We start from the raw sequence: 18,626 nt of genomic DNA, 5'->3' as shown, positions 1-18,626 counted from the left end.
AGAGAAAAGGATAAAAGAGTTTATTTTATATCATAAATCTCCATCGTTGGATGAGATTATAATCTAACAGTGTTGAGAGGGGTAGGCAAAGGTAGGCAAAATAAGAGTAGGCAGAATAACTTATTCCTTATTGTATTACTGATTAATTATTTTACTAAATAGATTTCTATCCAAGTGTACCCTAGGTTTTCTTTAATTATAATTATTATTTACTTAAAACACTAAATAGATTTATTATTTAATAATTTCATTACTAATTAATTACTTTACTAAATAGGTTTCTATCCTAAGATATCCTAAATATTTAATATTTAATTCAAACATTAATTATCTACTAGTTATAATTACTTTCATAATTTCATGACTAATAAATTATTTTACTAAATAGATATTTTATCCTAGGGTTTAATATATTATAATTATTATTTAATTAAAGGGTTCATTTTTTCTGCAGTTACTGCAGATAAGTTATCTGCAATAAGTCCAATACGACGTCATTTTGGGGCGAAAATCATGGTATTTTTATAATTTAATTTATTTCAGGATTATTATAGTCTTTATAATTATAATTTTTTAATATTTCAATCCCAAAATGACGTCGTTTTAAGAATAAATGCAGATAACTTATCTACAATAACTGCAGAAATATTTTTCTGTTAATTTAAATACTAATTCTACAGTAGAGTTTTCTATTAAATTGTTTTTTATCCTAGGGTTTTATTACACAGTTTTTAATTAAAATAGTTTTCTAAATCTATCCTAGGATTTTATTAAAATATGCAATAAAGTATTCTATCCTAGGTTTTATACCTACAAATTAAATAATAACAAATATAAAAGAAAACTAAAATAAATAATAAAAAAAAAACAACATACTTGTGCGCTGCCGCTGTGGACCGAAACGGGAAAGGGAACTTCAACAGGCTGAGGAGGAAGCTTGGGTGGAGAGAGACAGAGGGATATTTAGAGAGAAGGGAGAGAAAAAACGAAGAGAGAAAACGAGAGAATTTTAGAGAAAGAGTGAAAACGGTGAAATGAAATAGTGCAAAGGAAGAGAGGGTGTGGGCTATCTGATTCAACGAATCGCGTCAAAGTTTTGACACGTCCAGTCACTGCCAATAAGGCAAGTCCCGTCAAATATATTATGGGACCGACCTGCAACTCACCCATGGCATTATACCGGACGAATGGACGGGAATTACGTCACCTTTTTGACGAGACTAAACATGTCACCTTCTTGGTGCGTTTGACTTCTCTGCATTTAACAGGGAAATCTTTTGCCAAATATTAGTAGTACGGTATTTTTGCCTATGTAAGATAATATCATTGTTAAGAGTTCCACATTGGTTGTATAGGAAGCTAATGTGGGGTTTATAAGGCCTTGGACACTCCCACCCTTTGAGCTAACTTTTGGGGTGGTGACTTAAGGTCTTTAACAATTGGTGCTTTCATTGAGAGTTGAGGCCACAGAAAGGGCTACCTATAGGCTGGATTAAAGTGTCTTTGGGCACTGAATACTCATAGGTGAGTGAAGCCGCCCCAAAGGGGGGAAAGAGTCCCACATTGGTTGTATAAGAAGCTAATGTGGCCTTTATAAGGCCTTGAACACTCCCACCCTTTGAACTAACTTTTGGGATGGTAAAGTATGTAACAATCATACACCCAAATTACATAAATCATACATCGTATAGGCACGTACAGTACGAATAGCTTCGATAAACGACTCAACAAGTAATTCAATACCTACACCCATCCATCATCACGATGGGCCGAAGCCCAAGACTTCCTTTAGGTAGTAAACTACTCTCTTTGAGTTTTTATTTTTATTTTTTGGGGTACATACTCTCTTTGAGTCTTGTCTTGACCAACAAAATCGAAATTGTTCCGTGGCATATTCCAGTGAAAAAATTCCTTATATAGACACTTATTAATGTCCATGCACCTTAATGCACAAAACCGAGATATGCTCCCGCCATCCTCGCCTGCAAGTACTAAAACGTATAAAGAGACTCAAGTCAAGAAAAAGACCCACTTCTCTTCTATTCTATTGTAATCAATCACATTGCAATAAAAACCAAATAATGCATCGAATCTGTTTTACAACCCGACCCTTTCTTCGCTTCCCTCGTCCTCGCAGCGTTTCTTCTTCATCCAGAAAACCTATCAATTCAAAAGATAACATTGTAGAAAATTCCCAAATAGTCCCGCCACCTGTCCCTAAACACCAGGACCGTCTCTCTCCTCTTCCTCCTCCAGCTTTCTCACGCACTTCTGTTATCGCTCTTTCCGCCGCCGTCCTCGCCTCCGTCGCCTTCCTTTCCTCCGATTATGCTCGCCAACGTGATCCCGATCACGGCGGAGCCACTAATCCTCTCTACTCCGGCGCAGAGCAAGCCGTGCACAAGTCCGCCGACTCCTTCAACCGGATTTTCCACCACGCCAAGCGGACCGGTGTTGCCGCCGCCGTCCTCTTGCAGTCGCTCCGGTCGGTGCTCTCCTCCGCCAACCAGGAGGTCCGCTCTGGCTTCGAGATTCGCGTGGCGGCCTTGCTAGCGGATATCGCTGCGGCGAATTCCAGCCGCAGGGCTGCGATCGTCGGTGCCGGTGGTGGCGCTGTTGTGGATTGGTTGCTCGACTCGGTGGCGGTTGCGAAGGATGGCGGCGGCACTCAGGCGGAGTCGGCCAGAGCGCTGGCGTATTTGATTGCGGACCCTAGCGTGTCTGCTGCTGTGCTTGGGCGACCTAATGCCATTCCAAATCTTCTTAGGTTCATTTTTTCTTGCCAGCCTCGGCGTTCTAAGAAAAAGACGGTAATTGATTCTCTATCTAGGTTTTCTGTGTGAATTGTAGGAATCGTTTTTACTAAGCTTGAAAGAGACCTAGTTTAGGTTTGACATTGACATTGGCATTGGCAAACTGAGCAATCAATTGGACTCTATGGCGAGTGTGTGACTTGATTCTTGAGCTTCTTGTCTCATCAATAGAGTTCTATCTTTTGATCGGTGTGAGTTACTAGATATAATAATAATAATAATAATATAATAATAAAAGCATTATAACAAGCATATAACCATGGTTTAGTAGTTAATATTGCATGTATTATTTGTCAAGATACAGGTTCGAATTCCATGTATGCTTAGTAATTAATTACTAATTAATATTGGAGCCGGTTCATTGGTGTTCAGACCGGTTCATTGGTTTTCACACGAATTGACTAGATCAGACTGGTTGGTGATCCGATTCCGGTTGAACGAGTTTGACCTTTCGGTCCGGTTTGGTTTTACTAACAAAAAAAAAAATACTCCCCGTTAAACCCGACTAGCGAGTGTGGGGTAGAGTACCCTTGCATAATTGCGAAAAGTCTGTTTTCTGAATTCGAACCCATGACCTTTCAGTCATGAAAAAATAGCTTTACCACTGCTCTGGTTCTCCCCCTTTTTGGTTTTACTAACAATGATAATAAATTATAATCCCAAGAGTTTTGTCTTTTGACATAATTTTTTATATACATGGACATGGTGCTCGTAATGAATGTGTATGATTTTTCTTTTGTATATGTTACATCTTTTGCTTAGCATAAGGATGTTATTGTTGTTTTAAATAATGCATGACAAAATCTGATCATTGATTTTTTTTTTTCATTTCTTGCTATGGCCACTGTAGATCTATACATAAGCGCAAGCTTCTATTGAGATGTTGTTGATAATGTCTTTTCTGATTTTGATATTGGTGACATCATGCAATTTTTTGTGGCAGCGGCATTCAAGACGCGGTACATTTGATATTTCTGATTCTTTGAAAGGTAGGAGCATGCTTGTGGCTGCCATTATGGATATCGTTACGTCCAGCTGTGACAATGCAGAAGAGGTATCTTTTAATCCATCTTTGCCTGGAAATGCTGAAACCAGAGACATTGCTGCAGCCCTAGAAGTTATTGAGGAGGGAGGCTTGCACTTGGATGAGCCACCTGAAGGTGAAGATGATGATGGTGGTGGGATAGGAAGCAAAGGTATTGGAATCAAGATACTTGAAGGTACCACTGTTTTAGGGCTTTCAAGGACCAGATGGGCTATGGAGTTGGATAACCCTAATTCCAGCCATGATGACCTGTTGAAGCATCATACTCCTAAAACTCTCGTATATCAAAATAAGTATGACAAGTCGCTGACACAAAAAAATATGTCTTCTGCTGTTGTTCCTGGTCTCTGGGATGATTTGCACTGTGAACATGTTGCTGTTCCTTTTGCCACCTGGGCATTGGCAAATTGGGCAACAGCATCACCGTTGAATAGATCTCGTATTCAGGAACTGGATCAAGATGGAAATGCTGTCATGTCAGCCTTAATGGCACCTGAGAGATCTGTAAAATGGCATGCAAGTTTGGTGGTGCGGTTGCTATTAGAAGATCGCAATACACCTTTGAATGAATCTGTTTCTGATTGGAGTTCCACTCTTCTTTCTACTATAGCTCAGGCATGTAAGCATGAAGATGTTTCTTTGGCTCAGGTAGCTTTTTCTGCCTTTCTGTTATCTGTTGAGAGGAGTCCTGGGGTGCAGAAGATGGTAATGGAGAAGGGTCTTAATTCGATGAGAGACATTGCCAAGCAGACAACAAAGCATAAGCAAGTGCAAGAAGCAATGGCAAAGGCATTAGAACTACTTTGCACTGGGGACCTGCATTTGTCTTTTGAAGAGAGTCAAAAATGGTCAGGCATTCTTCTTCCCTGGGTTTTTGGAACATTTTCCTCTGATGATATTAGATCTTCAGCCATAAAGATTCTTTCTCAGATCTTAGAAGACTATGGACCAGCATCTGTACCACTTTCTCAAGGATGGCTGGCCATGCTGCTAACTGAAGTACAAAGTTTCATCAAGAAATCAAATGATAAGGGAGCCATTCAACCTAAAAGTAATAATGTGAAGGTCTGGAAATAGTTTTCTTTTTCTTTGTGTTAAAAATGACATTTCATTGTTATCTGATTGTGTTGCTTCAATTCCAGGTCAACTTTTAATGTACATTTTAGCTGTGTTAACTTTTGCAGACTTTAATCAATAATTCAAATATTGCTTCTGCTGCTCAAGTTGCAAATCTGCTATCTAGTGCTGTTGTTAATCTGGCAGCTAAACAATTGAGAATTGCATCTAATTCTGGGGATGCTTCCCCACTGGCGGATTTTCTCTCTCTAGAACCTTTAGCAGGACCATTTAAAAGTTTAAAAAAAGATAGTCTGCCTAAATTAGATGCTGCAGATTCTGCCTTGGCAACCCTCAAAGGAATCAAGGCTCTGGCTGAAGTTTGTGCTGAAGACTGTGTGTGTCAAGACAAGATTGTTGATTTTGGGATTTTATGTTTGCTGAGGCGCTTTTTGTTGAGTGATGATTATGAGAAACTGGCTGCTATGGAGGCTTATAATGCATCATCTAGAGCACATGAGGGGCAGGAGCGGACATCCAATGTAGGTGGAGAACCACCTATGTCAGATATAAATGATCCAGCTAGTGTCCGAGTTCCACCTACGGCTCATATCCGCAGGCATGCGGCTCGGTTGTTGACCATCCTCTCAATGCTTCCCAAAGTCAAGAAGGTCATCATAGCTGACGAAACTTGGTGCAAATGGCTTGATGATTGTGCTAATGGGAGGATTCCAGGCTGCAATGATCCTAAAATACAAAGTTATGCCAGGGCATCACTTTTAAATATATTCTGCAATGACCAGTTTAATGGAAGGTCTGGAAGTGGAAGCCCTCCTGATGGTGGTGTAATAAATAATAAGAACTTGTGTCCTCGTTATGATGATATGATATTTTTGATAAATCCTCATCTTCCCCACTGGAAGTGTCCCAAAGAAACAGACCAACAAGATGCTTTCTCAAAAGACATATCTGTAGCTACTTCTGTTGTTACTGAGAATGGAACAGAACCCTTGAATCATGGAAACTCCTCTATTTCTAATGATTCAACTAAAAGCAGCCAAGATGCAAATTATCCTTCACTAGACGTAGTTTTTGTCCATGGCCTCCGTGGTGGGCCTTACAAAAGTTGGCGTATAGCTGAGGACAAATCCTCAACTATGTCTACCTTGGTGGAGAAGATTGACGAGGAGGCAGGAAAGCTTGGAACCTTTTGGCCTGGTGAATGGCTTTCTAGTGATTTTCCTGAGGCTCGCTTGTTTACCCTCAAATACAAGGTCTGCTTAGTAAAATTATGACATTTTTGCCCTAGTAAGATGATTAGATTAGATGTTTAGTTTATTAATCTAGTGCAATTCGCTTTACCAGCATCTAACTCTTAATGTAAATGCTTTATGCAGACTAATCTTACACAGTGGTCTGGAGCTAGCCTTCCTCTTCAGGTTACACTTTTTCCTCACCCCTTTATTTATTATCACAATTTACTTGTCTACCTATTTTTTGACTTGTTAGTCATCTGTGAAGTTGCCAATACTTGGCTGTGTGCAAAATGAAATTGTGGTTTTCATCCTCTACGAGCCTTGTTAAGAAAATTATCATTTTTAATGCTATGGTCATTGTGGATTTGCGTTATCATGCACTGACTTGCAAGTTGCAATCTCTGCATCTATTCGTATTTTCTTGAGACTGAAGCACTGTTACATTACTGTATAGTCAATATTAGCACTATTTTAAAACGCTTTGATCTACACATACTTTTTGTTGTTTTAAAATATTTTTGGTCCGCCTTCTAACTTGTGCTTAAATAAATAAATTCTTATTGAACTGAGTTTGATTTTGATGGATGAAGATTTAAATTGTTTTTACTGTGATTTGAGTTGAGGGGTTGTGAGCAAGTTTCTTTCGTTCTATGTCCTTGCATTTCTGGAATAGAGACATGGGAGAGATAGGGCTTCTCAAATGCCCTTCCTATACATTTTTGCTTCCATCTTATCTGCTGTACACACAGTTGATATCGCACTGATATCAGGAAAATCAATAAAATATCCTTTGTTTTTTGTTCTATTTCGTGTGATCACAATCTAGTTCCTATCACCCATCTTCACTTAGTTGTGGTAGGCAGGTCTGTTGTATCTCCCTCAGCTTTCCTCGCACTTGTTTATTGCCAGTTGCTTCGCTTTCTAGTGAAATTCTAGTTCATATACCTGTTTATTTGAAATTCGCAGGAAGTTAGTTCTATGCTATTGGAGAAGCTTGTTGCTGTAGGAATTGGGAATCGACCTGTTGTTTTTGTTTCTCACAGGTTAGTCTGGCTGCCTGAGTATTCACATTACATGAGTGCACTGGTGATTGGCCTTCTGTGCACTCATTGGTTTTGGTTGTTCAATTTTTATAATTGGCATGCACCTTTTGAAAGTGCAAGTGATTCATGCTTCATAGGATACTTTATTGATTGTTAAATATATATGCTTCTAAACAATCATGAATGGGTAGGATTTCATAAGGGAATGCATGCAGAGGATCTCAATATTCTTGCTTGGCTTCATGTGCAACCTCTTAATGTTTTTACCACTGTTCTTTCTACCTCTTCTTTCAATGCCCCAATAGCAAAATCTTGTGATAAATTTCATTATTTAAGAGTTTAAGATCAAGATTGATTCACAATGGTACACAGTTCTAATTCCAACAAAAGTTCCCCCTTTTTTTTTATCACACAAAAGTAACCAATAAGGTAAATCTAAACAACTCACACTTGTAGAAAAGAAAGTATACATACTTCTACATAGAAGTAAATGGAAAAAGAATACAGAACAAACTACCGTTTTAGTAGGTGTTAATTATCAAAAGCGTCTTTGAAATAACATGCACAAAACATTATGGGTAGAATAGAATATATAAAAGACCAGTTAATCTACCCTGTTCTATTTTGCGAAAGAATTTTCTTTTCGTTGCTGAGCTGATAGTTCTTGTGGCAAAATCTGCAGTTCTATAGACTGAGGTGTGCTTGATGTACGTGGGTTCTATCAGGTTGTCTGACTGATGAACAAGTGGGTTTAAGTATTTTTGTGGTTTTAAAACAACTTAGGTCCTGCTGTGTCCCATCCCCCGACTGCTTTTTTTACCTTTTAAGTATAGACTATTTCCTACAAGTCCTTATGGACAGAAACAAAAGTAGTTCTAACTTCTTTTTTTAAAAAGTTGCAGTTTCCCAATGTCTTGGGCACCTAGTTATTTTTTTAATCAAGTTGCACCTCACTTAGGTTTTGTCTCATGTGGTTTTCTATTGTTTGGCAATTGGCAGTATGGGGGGCCTGGTTGTGAAGCAGATTCTTCATAAAGCAAAAGAGGAAAGATTTGATAATCTTGTAAAAAATACAATAGGAATTGTAAGTATCGACTCCTTAATATAATATAATACATACCTAAAAATTTGCAAGTTTTTTATGCTTTATTTTGGTTGTAGGTGTTTTATAGCTGCCCACATTTTGGTAGCAAACTTGCAGATATGCCTTGGAGAATGGGCCTTGTGCTACGTCCTGCTCCAACAGTTAGTATTTAAAGTTAACTTCCCTTGTTCAACAAAAGATGTTGATTAATATATTTCCTATTCTGATAATTGCGACATATGAAAGTGGTTCTTAATGTTTCATAGATTGGAGAGCTAAGAAGTGGGTCTCCGAGACTGGTAGAGCTTAATGACTACATTCGTCACCTTCATAAGAAAGGGATGGTTGATGTCCTCAGCTTTTGTGAGGTAGTCAGCAGTTAACTTTTTGTTAATATCTATGCCGATGTCTTTTTATGAGTTTGAGTTGTCAGCAACTGATTTTTGCAGACCAAGGTAACTCCAATAGTTGAAGGTTACGGTGGATGGGCATTAAGAATGGAAATTGTAGCAATTGAGTCAGCATATCCTGGATTTGGGAAACTAGTTGTAAGTATATTGTGAAATTATATCTCATTTGACAAGAAAAGGAAATGAAGAATTCAATATTTTGTCTTAGTTCCTTTTTTGCCCGAGCTATATAGCTCAGGTGGTGTTCCCCAGCCCCACCAAAGGTGGAGGTCTGGGCTTCAATCCCTCGTTCCTTCTCAAATTCTCACCTGTAAAGGCAGCTCCCCCTACTAATTATACCCAAAAAAAAGGTTTTTTTTTTTTTTTTTTTTTTTTCCGTTTTAGAAAAATAGAATGCAGTAATTGATGGCATTGTCACTGTAGTATATCGATTTAAGGATATTACTTTTATTTTCATGATTTTGATGGTGAGTTGATTGTGTTTTTTCTCATCTTAACCTTGCTTGAAAGAGCCTTCTGGAATTGATTTCTGATTGCACACTGTTTACTGCTTAGCTTTCTACTTCCATTTTTTATTGACTTGTATCTGGCCCATTGTATCATTGTATGTGTGCTATAAGCCTATAACTGCATAATGCGGCAAAAGTTATTTACAGTCACCAGAAAAAAGCAGTATTCTGTGCCCTTCTGTAATTGTTTAGTAGTAGTACTATGAAAGAAGCGTTGGACAACATTTATCTACATGTCCTGTTAGATACGCAATCTTTTATCGGACACACTATAGTTAGATCTGCCCAAATAACTTTTATTTTTCCAGTAGCCCTTGTAAATTGTAAGTTTATTTTTTAGTTTTTTTAATGAAGGGGGAGGGGGTTCTAGGAGGTCCTATTGGACATAGGGTGAATGGGAAATGAGTATGGGGGAGATTTAATCCCCACCACATTATAACCGCCCCGGTTGGAGATACCAGCTTTTACCATGATTTCTGGCATAGAAAATTAAAATGACATAAGATTGAAAACAACTTGATGGGAAGGTTAACACTGTCCTATGACAATTCATGAGATGTTCGAGTTGATAGATGCCTTTTTGTTTGGCATGTATCTGGTTATATTATTTATTTTCAAGTATTTCTGTAACTTAGTTGCAATGGACGATAATGTTTTAAGCGATTTTTTCCCCTTTTTGTAGTACTCAGTTAAGTGCTTGCTTTCATATTTATCTTCAAATTTTGAAACAGGTATTGGAGTCGACAGATCATATAAATTCTTGCAAGCCTGTGAGCCGCTCGGACCCTTCATATACGGAGACATTAAAGTTCTTACAGAAATTAAAAGCATCTTATACCTGAGCTGATATGTTTCTGCGTAGATGTTTAAATACTTCTATAAGAGTTAGGTAATTGTTCCGGCGTGGCATTTATATGTCAAATGCATCGGAAGCTCATATATCCTGTGGGTTCGACTTGATAGGTTGATAACCATTTAACATGTTTAGCGAAGCTTCAAGGTGTTGGTGTTGATGTGGGTGAAGCTTCAAGGTGGGCTAACAGATTTCGTGCAAGTCTTTTATTAGATTTTGGCTTGCCCAACTTGTACATTTTCCCATTCCTTAATTATTCATTTGGTGCTTAAAATTTAATGAATGTTATAGGTCGGCCGGCCCTCGGGAATTGTAATCAGTGTCCCTCGTACATAAATAGGAAACAATTATGAGGAAACACAATTATAACCCATGTACATTCACATATTCATGTCTTGTTCTCCCATATGCTGTCTTCAATCTTCCCATTTTTTAAATTATAATTAGATTAGCATTCAGAGGTCTGGTTTCTATTTTGTAAGTAATTCGAATTCGTTTCCTCAGTAACAGATGTTTGATGTGATGTCTTACTTATTTCGGAATAACAGTAAAAATACCACAATCCTCATTTAAAGAGAATTTGTTTTTGGGCCCATCACTTTGTTCTTACTAAAGTGGTTAGCAAATATAATAAGTTTAATGTTCAGTGTGTCTGTTATGACTCTGGATATGGAGAGATGGGAATTGAATGACAGGGTCAGGGTGTGATGTCTCATTTCAAAATAACTGTAAAAGTACCACAATCCTCATTTAAAGAGAATTTGTAAAGTGGTGTTCAAATATAAAAAGTTAATGTTCTGTAATGACTCTGGATTTGGAGAGATTGAAATTGAATGGGAGAAAAAAAGATTATATGTGAAAATGAAAGCTTTATTGATTAAGAAAAAAAGGGATACGATAGCCTATGTTCATCAAAAAGGGAGAATTCGTTTGCTCATTGTGCAAGAATTCCGTCAATCATTAATTCATTAAAAAATCCTTAACAATGGGAACTATACCCTTTTTATACACAGTATGTGATTCTCTCCTGTATTTCAAACTCCCTAACTTCCTGATGGCCTGTTACTAATTACCCAAAATTGTAATTAAAGCCCTCAACAAAATGAATAACCAACAACTACTAACTGACGCCGAGATGTCTGGGGAACAATATGGGTCAGAAGAATGCTGCCCCCCGTATCACGATGACAACCTCCCATGTGTCCTCTTCTGGTTTCAAAATATCTAATTGATGATGTTCGGAGTCGTTGATTGCTTCTTGGGTTTGTAGCTTCATGGATTCTCTAAGAAGCTGACTCAAAAATCTCAAAATGTTACATTGTCACACATCATGCCAAAGCCTTTCAGCAGTTCATAACCCAGTTGTAAGCTAGTCCCTCCTTTTTCCGAAATAACATTCGTTGCACCTGATTTCTTCAATTCTAAAGGATGCTTGAGATACCAAGCTATGGCATAGATTGAGGTTCAAGGAAAAACCATTTTTGGCCTTTGAACAGCTACACTTGGCTTCTTCGCCTTCTGCACAATCAAGGAAGCCTTTGGAGAATAGATACCAACTTCAAGTGTAACAACCTCCTTGTCACTCTTCAAATGTTGCTTGCTTGTTTTGTCAACTACTTGGGTACTCAAATCCCACTTGATGATCCTCAACTCCTGCAAGAAAAAAGAGGGCCTCTTCAGCAAGCTTTTATCCCAGTGACAAAATTTTTTATCCAGAAGGTCATCCACAAAGGAACAAAGATATCCTTCAACACAGAGCCATGAGATAACAACATGAAGATAAGAGTTTACTTGTGAAGAAAGTGAAAAACAATCTGCAGTATTCACAATGTCAATGCCATGTGGGTAAATTTCTTTGTCCTCCAACCTTTTTTTCTGAAAAGTGACTATTGTGACTCTCATGCAGTCATCCTCACAATCATATAGTATGCCACTGTTAGAAGGTGTAGGGCAAACTCTTCTAAGAAGTTCCTCATATCTGTATGATAATATGCATGTTCAAAAGCCCAACAGACATACGCATTAGCGTCACGTAAATAAGATCCAAATTTGTGAGTATCTCTTTGAACAACATAATGTAGTAGACTAGTGCCTTTTTTTTTTTTTTTTTTTTTTTTAATATTCTAATCGGTTCATTGCTTCGCATTTAATTCGATTCGGGGCGGGTTCAGGATTAAAGCTTTAAATCCCTCCTAAAGATGATACTGGGGAGATTCGAACACGTACCGGAATAGCTTCAGAAAGAGTAGCAGACATGGGGAAGCTTCTACTAGCAAGTTCAGTCAAAGTTAAGCAGCCTCCATGCCATGATTTTAACTTCAAAACTTTTAATTTTTTTTCTCTGTTATCACTAATAAAGAGAACTAAAATATTGATGTACCAAAAAAAAAAAAAAAGAGCTAAAATATTTCTCACCTTCAAAAAGTTCCAGACTTTTTTATTCTTTTTTATTTTCGTTTAATGAATTCATGGAATACTCTAAATAATTAAAATATAAAAAAAATTACTTTAAATAACTAAATATTTATTTATATTTTTTCTCTTATTATCCCACTTTTAGTTTTGCTTTGATAATTTGTACACACGTTTATATGGAGTAGTACATCTAATAAATAATAACCTTCTAATGATAAGAACTTCGTAAGGTCTAAGATAAAGGTAAGGTACAAATTACTTAAATTTTATTGTCATTTTGTAGTTAATTACTTTTTTAGCACTTGACCCCCGAAAAAGAATTATTTAAATTAAATTTTTTAATTTTTTAGTTAATTTTAATACTTAGTTTCACGTATTCAAATCGTTTTAAAGTTGGAGCACTTTTTCTATGCACGCATTTCATAAATCTTATTTTTCAATTAGAAATTTGATAAGACAATATTAAAAAATGATAAATAATAAGATGATTAATATATAAAAATGATAATAATTTTCGTTAAATTAACTAAAAATAATAATTTTTTAATTTAAAAAGTTAAAAAATAGTTAAGTAACGAAACAAATTAATTTTTATTATTTAAATAATTATAAATCTGGGTTCAACCTCAAACCCAATAAGCAAATATTGAAGAAGTGTGTATGAGCGATGTTGTTAACAGCGAAACCCCTGGCACAACCATGGTTCTCAGAAGCAGCTCCGAAATGGAGGTTAAGGTTATCCACAGCAACAATCAACAACAACATGAACATGAGGATTACCCTCTCTGACTCTCACTCTCACTCTCAGACACACACTCCTCCGTTGGTGCCAAAGAAGAGGATGAGGTATCGGAAACTGTACCCTGGAGAGAGCACAGGAATCACTGAAGAGATGAGGTTCGTTGCCATGAGACTCCGCAACCCCAACGTTCCCACCACTTCCCAAGACGAACCAGATTCCGACACGTGGCAACCCTCCATGGAAGGGTTCCTTAGGTACTTGGTTGACAGCAACCTCGTTTTCCACACAATCGAACGCATCGTCGACCAATACGACGACGTTTCTTGTAAGTAGAATTACAGTTAGTGTTATATATAGATACCTACAAAAGTAGTTTAGTTAAATTTTGTTTAGATATAATTCAATCACTTTCACTACTAGTCCGATTCGGGTCGGATCCCAAGATTAAGGTTTTAAATTTCTCAAAAATAGTTTTGTGGAGAATTGATCACATGCTTTCACCCCTCAACTGCGCAGTTTCCTGACAGCAAGTGAGCTACCATTTGTAGTTTAGTTAAATTAAAACATTAGTGATTTATTTTAGAGTCAAATTATTGCCTGAAATGCATATTATATGACCTTTGGATTAATTTTTATTATTCATGAATTAATATATTTTTAAGGACTAGTTTCACTATTTGCTCTTATTTTTTCAAGCCTACTGTTCTCCAATATTATTATATCAAAATCTTAAGATAGAGAAATGATGAAAGTTAGTTGAATTTCTGATCTAACTGTACCGGAGAGTGGTAGATGAGGTAGGCATGAAAAAGAAGTAGATAGAATAACTTATCCCTTTTATTAGATCAGAATTGAGAAACTACTTGATGCTGCATGTGTAAAGGATGATACATGTTGGAAGTATTCAAGTATGAGTTGTAATGAAGTACCACATTGGCTAGACCTAGACCAAGTGATGACCATATAAGTGCAAAAGACCCATAAACTTACAGCCTTAAGGTTTTGGGTTAAAATGTGGTATCGGCCCACTTATTGTGGTTTATCGCTTGGCCCATGGATGTATCCCTTGCAATGGGTTTTGGGCTCCCCGTACCATTCTTAACAGTGGTATCAAAGCCAAAGGTTTGGCTGGGCCGGGTATTTAGAGATGGTGATGTTTCAAGGCCTCCGCAGAAGGCTAGTGTAACTCCAATACTTAAAGAACAAAGACTTCCGCAGAAGTTGCCCTTAAGGGGGAGCATGATGTTGGGTCTCATACTTGAGGGGAAGATGTTGGAAGTATTCAAGTATGAGTTGTAATGAAGTACCACATTGGCTAGACCTAGACCAAGTGATGACTATATAAGTGCAAAAGACCCATAAACTTACAGCCTTAAGGTTTTGAGTTAAAATGTGGTGTCGGCCCACTTATTGTGGTTTATCGCTTGGCCCATGGATGTATCCCTTGCAATGGGTTCCCCGTACCATTCTTAACAAGAATCTCAAGAAGAGATAAAAAATGATAAAAGCTAGTTGAGATTTTAATTTAACGGCATTGAAGAGTGATAGGCGAAGTAAGCATAAAAAAGAAATAGGTAGAATAATTTTTCCCTTTTTTTAGACAGGGAAAGTTGTTTTCATTCGTTTTGATGAGTTATGTTACTTTGCAGATACGTACTTTAGGAAAACTGGGTTGGAAAGATCAGAAGGGCTTTCAAAGGATCTTAAATGGTTTGAGGAACAAGGAGTTGTGATTCCCAATCCAAGCTCTCCGGGTCTTACTTATGCCAAATATTTGGAGGAACTTGCGAAGGGAAGTGGACCCTTGTTTCTCTCCCATTTCTACAATATATATTTTTCTCATGTAGCTGCTGGTCAGGTCATAGTAAAGCAGGTACTCACTCTCCTTTTCCCTTTCTTGAAAGGAGTTTCAGAGAGCCTTGTCAGTGAGTGAATGAGTGCTGCATGAAATAAAATCAGTTGATGATTTGATTTGATTGTATTTTTGGATTAAAAGTGGAAGGAGTATTTTAAAGTTTAAAAGATCCTATAAGAGAGATATGCTGCAAAATAGATTGTTATCAAGCCATTATTCAAGATTTAGCTTTCCCTCAAAGACTTGAAATTTCATCTGCACAAGCCTGGAAGAGGAGAATATGATTGCAAGGTTTATGTTGGTATTTGAGTGTCCATTTCATGTTAAGAATAATTACCCTTGAAAGGGTTGATGGAATAATAGGCCATCATATCAAGCGGTTATGAAGAATATGGTGTGGACCTTGTCCCTTTAATTTTAGCGGGTATATTGAATTTTGGTTTTGAATTTAACCCATAAAGATATCAGAATTGAAGAAGTATATAGGTATTTGTTTTGGGAATTCAAGTGAGTGACAAAGTCTCGCATCAGGAAAGAATGGGTTAACAAAGGAACATACAAGTGAAAGGAGCCATTAACCTAATTTTGGGTTGAGATGTGATATCAAACCGTATTGCCTATTTTGGGCTCCCCTAGCTGCTGAACGATTTGTGGATGCATATTTGCATATAGACCTCTATTAACTCAGGCAATCTTGTAAAAATGAATATATTTTGTGTGTTTCCTATACAAATAGATCTTGAGATCCTGTAGTCAACTTAGAATCAAAACTGAGGAATTCCTTTATGAAGAATTTAATTTTGTACATATTGTGAAACCATGAAGGATTTTTGTGAGCTTATCATTCTATTGTTGTTTTTAGGTTTCTAAAAAGCTCCTGGAAAGTAAGGAGCTGGAGTTTTACAGATGGGAAGGAGATGTACAAGAATTGCTGAAAGATTTTCGTGCGAATCTTAACATGCTTGCAGAGGTTGACTACTAAGAATCCCCTTAATTGTGGCTTTAGTATTATATTTTGATGCTCCGTTATTTTTATTATTTATGTGTAATTGTGGTTGATGCAGCATTGGTCTCGAGATGAAAAAAATAAATGTTTAAAAGAAACTACGAAGTCATTCCGGTTTTTGGGACAGATTGTTCGTCTGATCATCTTGTAAAGAGACTTTTGGTTCTCTTTTAACAGGATTGCCTTTGTCGATGGTAAGCTTTCTAAAAATTCCTTTTCTTCCTTCAATTTCTCGAATTTGGGGCTTTTAATTGATGGAGAAGGGTTCACCCCAACTTAGTAATGTTTGCTGCATTCTTAGAAAATGTATTCCATTCTTAAGAGAGAAATATTTGTTTGAATACTTTTGATGCTTAAACGGAAAAATAATACATTTCATGTTTTAATATGTGGTACTGCTCCACAGTATTTTACTTCTTGCAGTGCGTTGCAAGTACAAATTGTCTGGTTGCACAATTGGACCATTGATTAAGCCCAAGAAGTGGTCTTGGTATGTAGCTATTTCTGATATTGGGTTGTTGGAGGGCGTTAACTGTAGCTTGGCAAACTCAACAAATATTACTGTTGTCACGTCTTACACTGATTTCAATGTCTTTTTTGGCTGCTGACATCTGTTATGGATTTTTGCACAATCCTTACTGATAAGGATTTTAACTATTCATCCAAGGGAAAAATACTCAAATTTTTCGTTAGACATTTAGCTTAGCGGGAACTACTTCAGGCTCATGATATATAGTTATCACCGTGATGCTTCAGTATTACTGAAGATTTTGTTCATATTGTGGCCATTATTTCGCGCTAGCACTCTCTTGTGTGGCTAATAATGCTTTTTAGATCAAAGCTTGAATTCTTGTAATTTAACGTTGTAGAGTAGGGTTGGCAAAACGGGTCAACCCGGCTCGATCCGTCCCGACCCAACTCACGTGCAACCCGAAAAAAATGAGTCGAGTTAGGGTTGGCTTGAAAAAAAAAAATGAACCAGAAAATCCAATCCAACCTAATCCGAGTTGGGTTAGGGTTGGCTCAAAAATATGACTTGTGGATTGACTTGAAAAAATAGCTCGCGAGTTGGCTTGAAAATTGGCTCGCGGGTTAGCTTGAAAATTGTTCGCAATAGATAACTTCATCCTAACTCTATGCTACGATATACATGTGAGGATATAAATTAAGAAACAATTATGCAACAAAATCATCATAACCGAATTGTTAAAACAAAAACCATAATAAATCTGAATTCGGCCAACAATTTCTATCATCCCAACTAGGTACTACAACAGGCATGTAAATATTTATATATGTACCAAAGAATCAGTTTCTATCAACAATCATCCTAATTGAATTGTTAAAGCAATAATCATGACAAATCCAATTTCGACAATTAAAGTTGCCTTTTATGTGGTATTGCACCAATATTCTGTCCAATGTAGCCAATTAGGCCGCTGTTTGGGTTGAGGCTGGCAAAAACACCGTAAATAAGTCTCTAAGCATTTATTCACAATCTTCGTTTGCCCGTTTAAATCGCAGATAAGTTCTAGCCTGTTTAAATAGTTCCGACCATAAATGACTAAGGAAAACTTTATCCCTGTTTGAAACAATGGACTGTGGGAAGCCATGCAGCTTGACAATATTTTTAATAAAAAGCAATGCCACCTCTTGCGCACTATATGGATGACATAATGGCAAAAAATGGGCGTACTTTGAAAGCCTATCTACTACCACTAGAATTGTATCCACTCCACAAGCCTTAGGTAATCCCCCAACAAAATCTAAAGATACATTAACCCATACCTGCTCCGGTATTGGGAGTGGCTGCAACAGTCCCGCTGGTGTCAAGTTAGAGGCCTTATTCTGTTGGCAGACAACACATCGAGAGACATAAGCTTGAATAGGGTTAGCTTGAAAATTGTTCGCGGGTTGACTCATTTTCAATCTATTTAAATGAACTTGTAGTATTAATGCACCAACTATGTGACTTCCATCAGCTTAAACAAAGGGTTACAAAATGAGAAATAAAATCAAAATATTCTAATTTCGAATTATCGTCACAACAATTTTGTACTAACATCAAGAAATAATCAGAATCACTTGCTACCAAGTAGGTAAGATATTTGAACCAAACAGAGGCAGCATAGCCTAACAATATAAAAATGGCAGCGATGTGAGAAGATTAGGGACTTAGATTTAGAGAAGGAAGAAATACGATGATAGCATATGTGGGTTTTTTTCATTTTTGTATTTATTTATAATAATAATAATTAAAAAAAAAAAAACTCAACCCGCGAACTGGCATGTTTGATCCACGGGTTGGCTCATTTTTTCTCGAGCCGGCTCGGGTCGAGTTGGCTCGAGTTGACAGCTCATTTTTGTCAACCCAACCCGACTTAGTTTTTATGGATTGATTCATTTTTGCTGACCTAACGAAATTTCCATTTTACACATTCATTACGCTCCCGTTGAGTTGGGAGTTGGGAATTCATGAAAATCTTATCTGTGATGTGTACGACTAATGACTTTTACCCGGGTGCAGTATTTTGCCATT

General features: G+C 37.1%; 2 protein-coding genes across 5 annotated transcripts; both read left to right on the top strand.

Moving 5' to 3' along the window:
• Window positions 1-1,992: 1,992 nt before the first annotated feature.
• Window positions 1,993-10,526, top strand: LOC133295401 (uncharacterized). 4 transcript variants are annotated; one of them, XR_009749333.1, is made up of 11 exons: window positions 1,993-2,810; window positions 3,757-4,923; window positions 5,043-6,188; window positions 6,312-6,353; window positions 7,137-7,213; window positions 8,213-8,297; window positions 8,375-8,458; window positions 8,564-8,665; window positions 8,747-8,845; window positions 9,948-10,247; window positions 10,361-10,391. XR_009749333.1 is itself a non-coding variant. In XM_061494231.1 (10 exons), the coding sequence occupies exons 1-10, from the start codon at window positions 2,082-2,084 to the stop codon at window positions 10,056-10,058; spliced, it is 3,636 nt and encodes a 1,211-aa protein (XP_061350215.1). In that variant the 5' UTR covers window positions 1,993-2,081; the 3' UTR covers window positions 10,059-10,526. The 4 variants fall into 4 exon arrangements, 2 of the variants coding, with proteins under 2 accessions (XP_061350215.1, XP_061350214.1); XM_061494231.1 differs by having other exon boundaries at window positions 3,757-4,917; window positions 9,948-10,526; XM_061494230.1 differs by having other exon boundaries at window positions 9,948-10,526.
• Window positions 10,527-13,128: 2,602 nt separating this feature from the next.
• On the top strand, window positions 13,129-16,897 carry LOC133295405 (probable inactive heme oxygenase 2, chloroplastic). Its single transcript, XM_061494236.1, has 5 exons — window positions 13,129-13,551; window positions 14,876-15,099; window positions 15,944-16,051; window positions 16,146-16,281; window positions 16,494-16,897. Exons 1-4 carry the CDS (start codon window positions 13,152-13,154, stop codon window positions 16,236-16,238), a joined length of 825 nt encoding a protein of 274 aa, XP_061350220.1. The 5' UTR covers window positions 13,129-13,151; the 3' UTR covers window positions 16,239-16,281; window positions 16,494-16,897.
• The last annotated feature ends 1,729 nt before the right edge of the window (window positions 16,898-18,626 follow it).

Source organism: Gastrolobium bilobum, unplaced genomic scaffold (assembly GCF_033153095.1).
Source record: "Gastrolobium bilobum isolate Gb01-03AN ecotype WA unplaced genomic scaffold, APGP_CSIRO_Gbil_v1 utg26664, whole genome shotgun sequence".
Lineage (NCBI taxonomy): Eukaryota > Viridiplantae > Streptophyta > Magnoliopsida > Fabales > Fabaceae > Gastrolobium > Gastrolobium bilobum.
This window is presented reverse-complemented; position numbering and strand designations above follow the sequence as displayed.

What these genes read in the sequence shown, in the direction of transcription:
- LOC133295401 (XM_061494230.1), top strand. Translation starts at nt 2,082, where the DNA reads ATGCATCGAATCTGTTTTACAACCCGACCCTTTCTTCGCTTCCCTCGT. An exon ending in TAAAAAATACAATAGGAATT is followed by an intron (nt 8,298 to 8,374) that starts GTAAGTATCGAC and finishes TTTTGGTTGTAG; the next exon opens with GTGTTTTATAGCTGCCCACA. An exon ending in TGCTACGTCCTGCTCCAACA is followed by an intron (nt 8,459 to 8,563) that starts GTTAGTATTTAA and finishes AATGTTTCATAG; the next exon opens with ATTGGAGAGCTAAGAAGTGG.
- LOC133295405 (XM_061494236.1), top strand. Translation starts at nt 13,152, where the DNA reads ATGTTGTTAACAGCGAAACCCCTGGCACAACCATGGTTCTCAGAAGCA. An exon ending in CCAATACGACGACGTTTCTT is followed by an intron (nt 13,552 to 14,875) that starts GTAAGTAGAATT and finishes GTTACTTTGCAG; the next exon opens with ATACGTACTTTAGGAAAACT. An exon ending in GTCAGGTCATAGTAAAGCAG is followed by an intron (nt 15,100 to 15,943) that starts GTACTCACTCTC and finishes TGTTGTTTTTAG; the next exon opens with GTTTCTAAAAAGCTCCTGGA.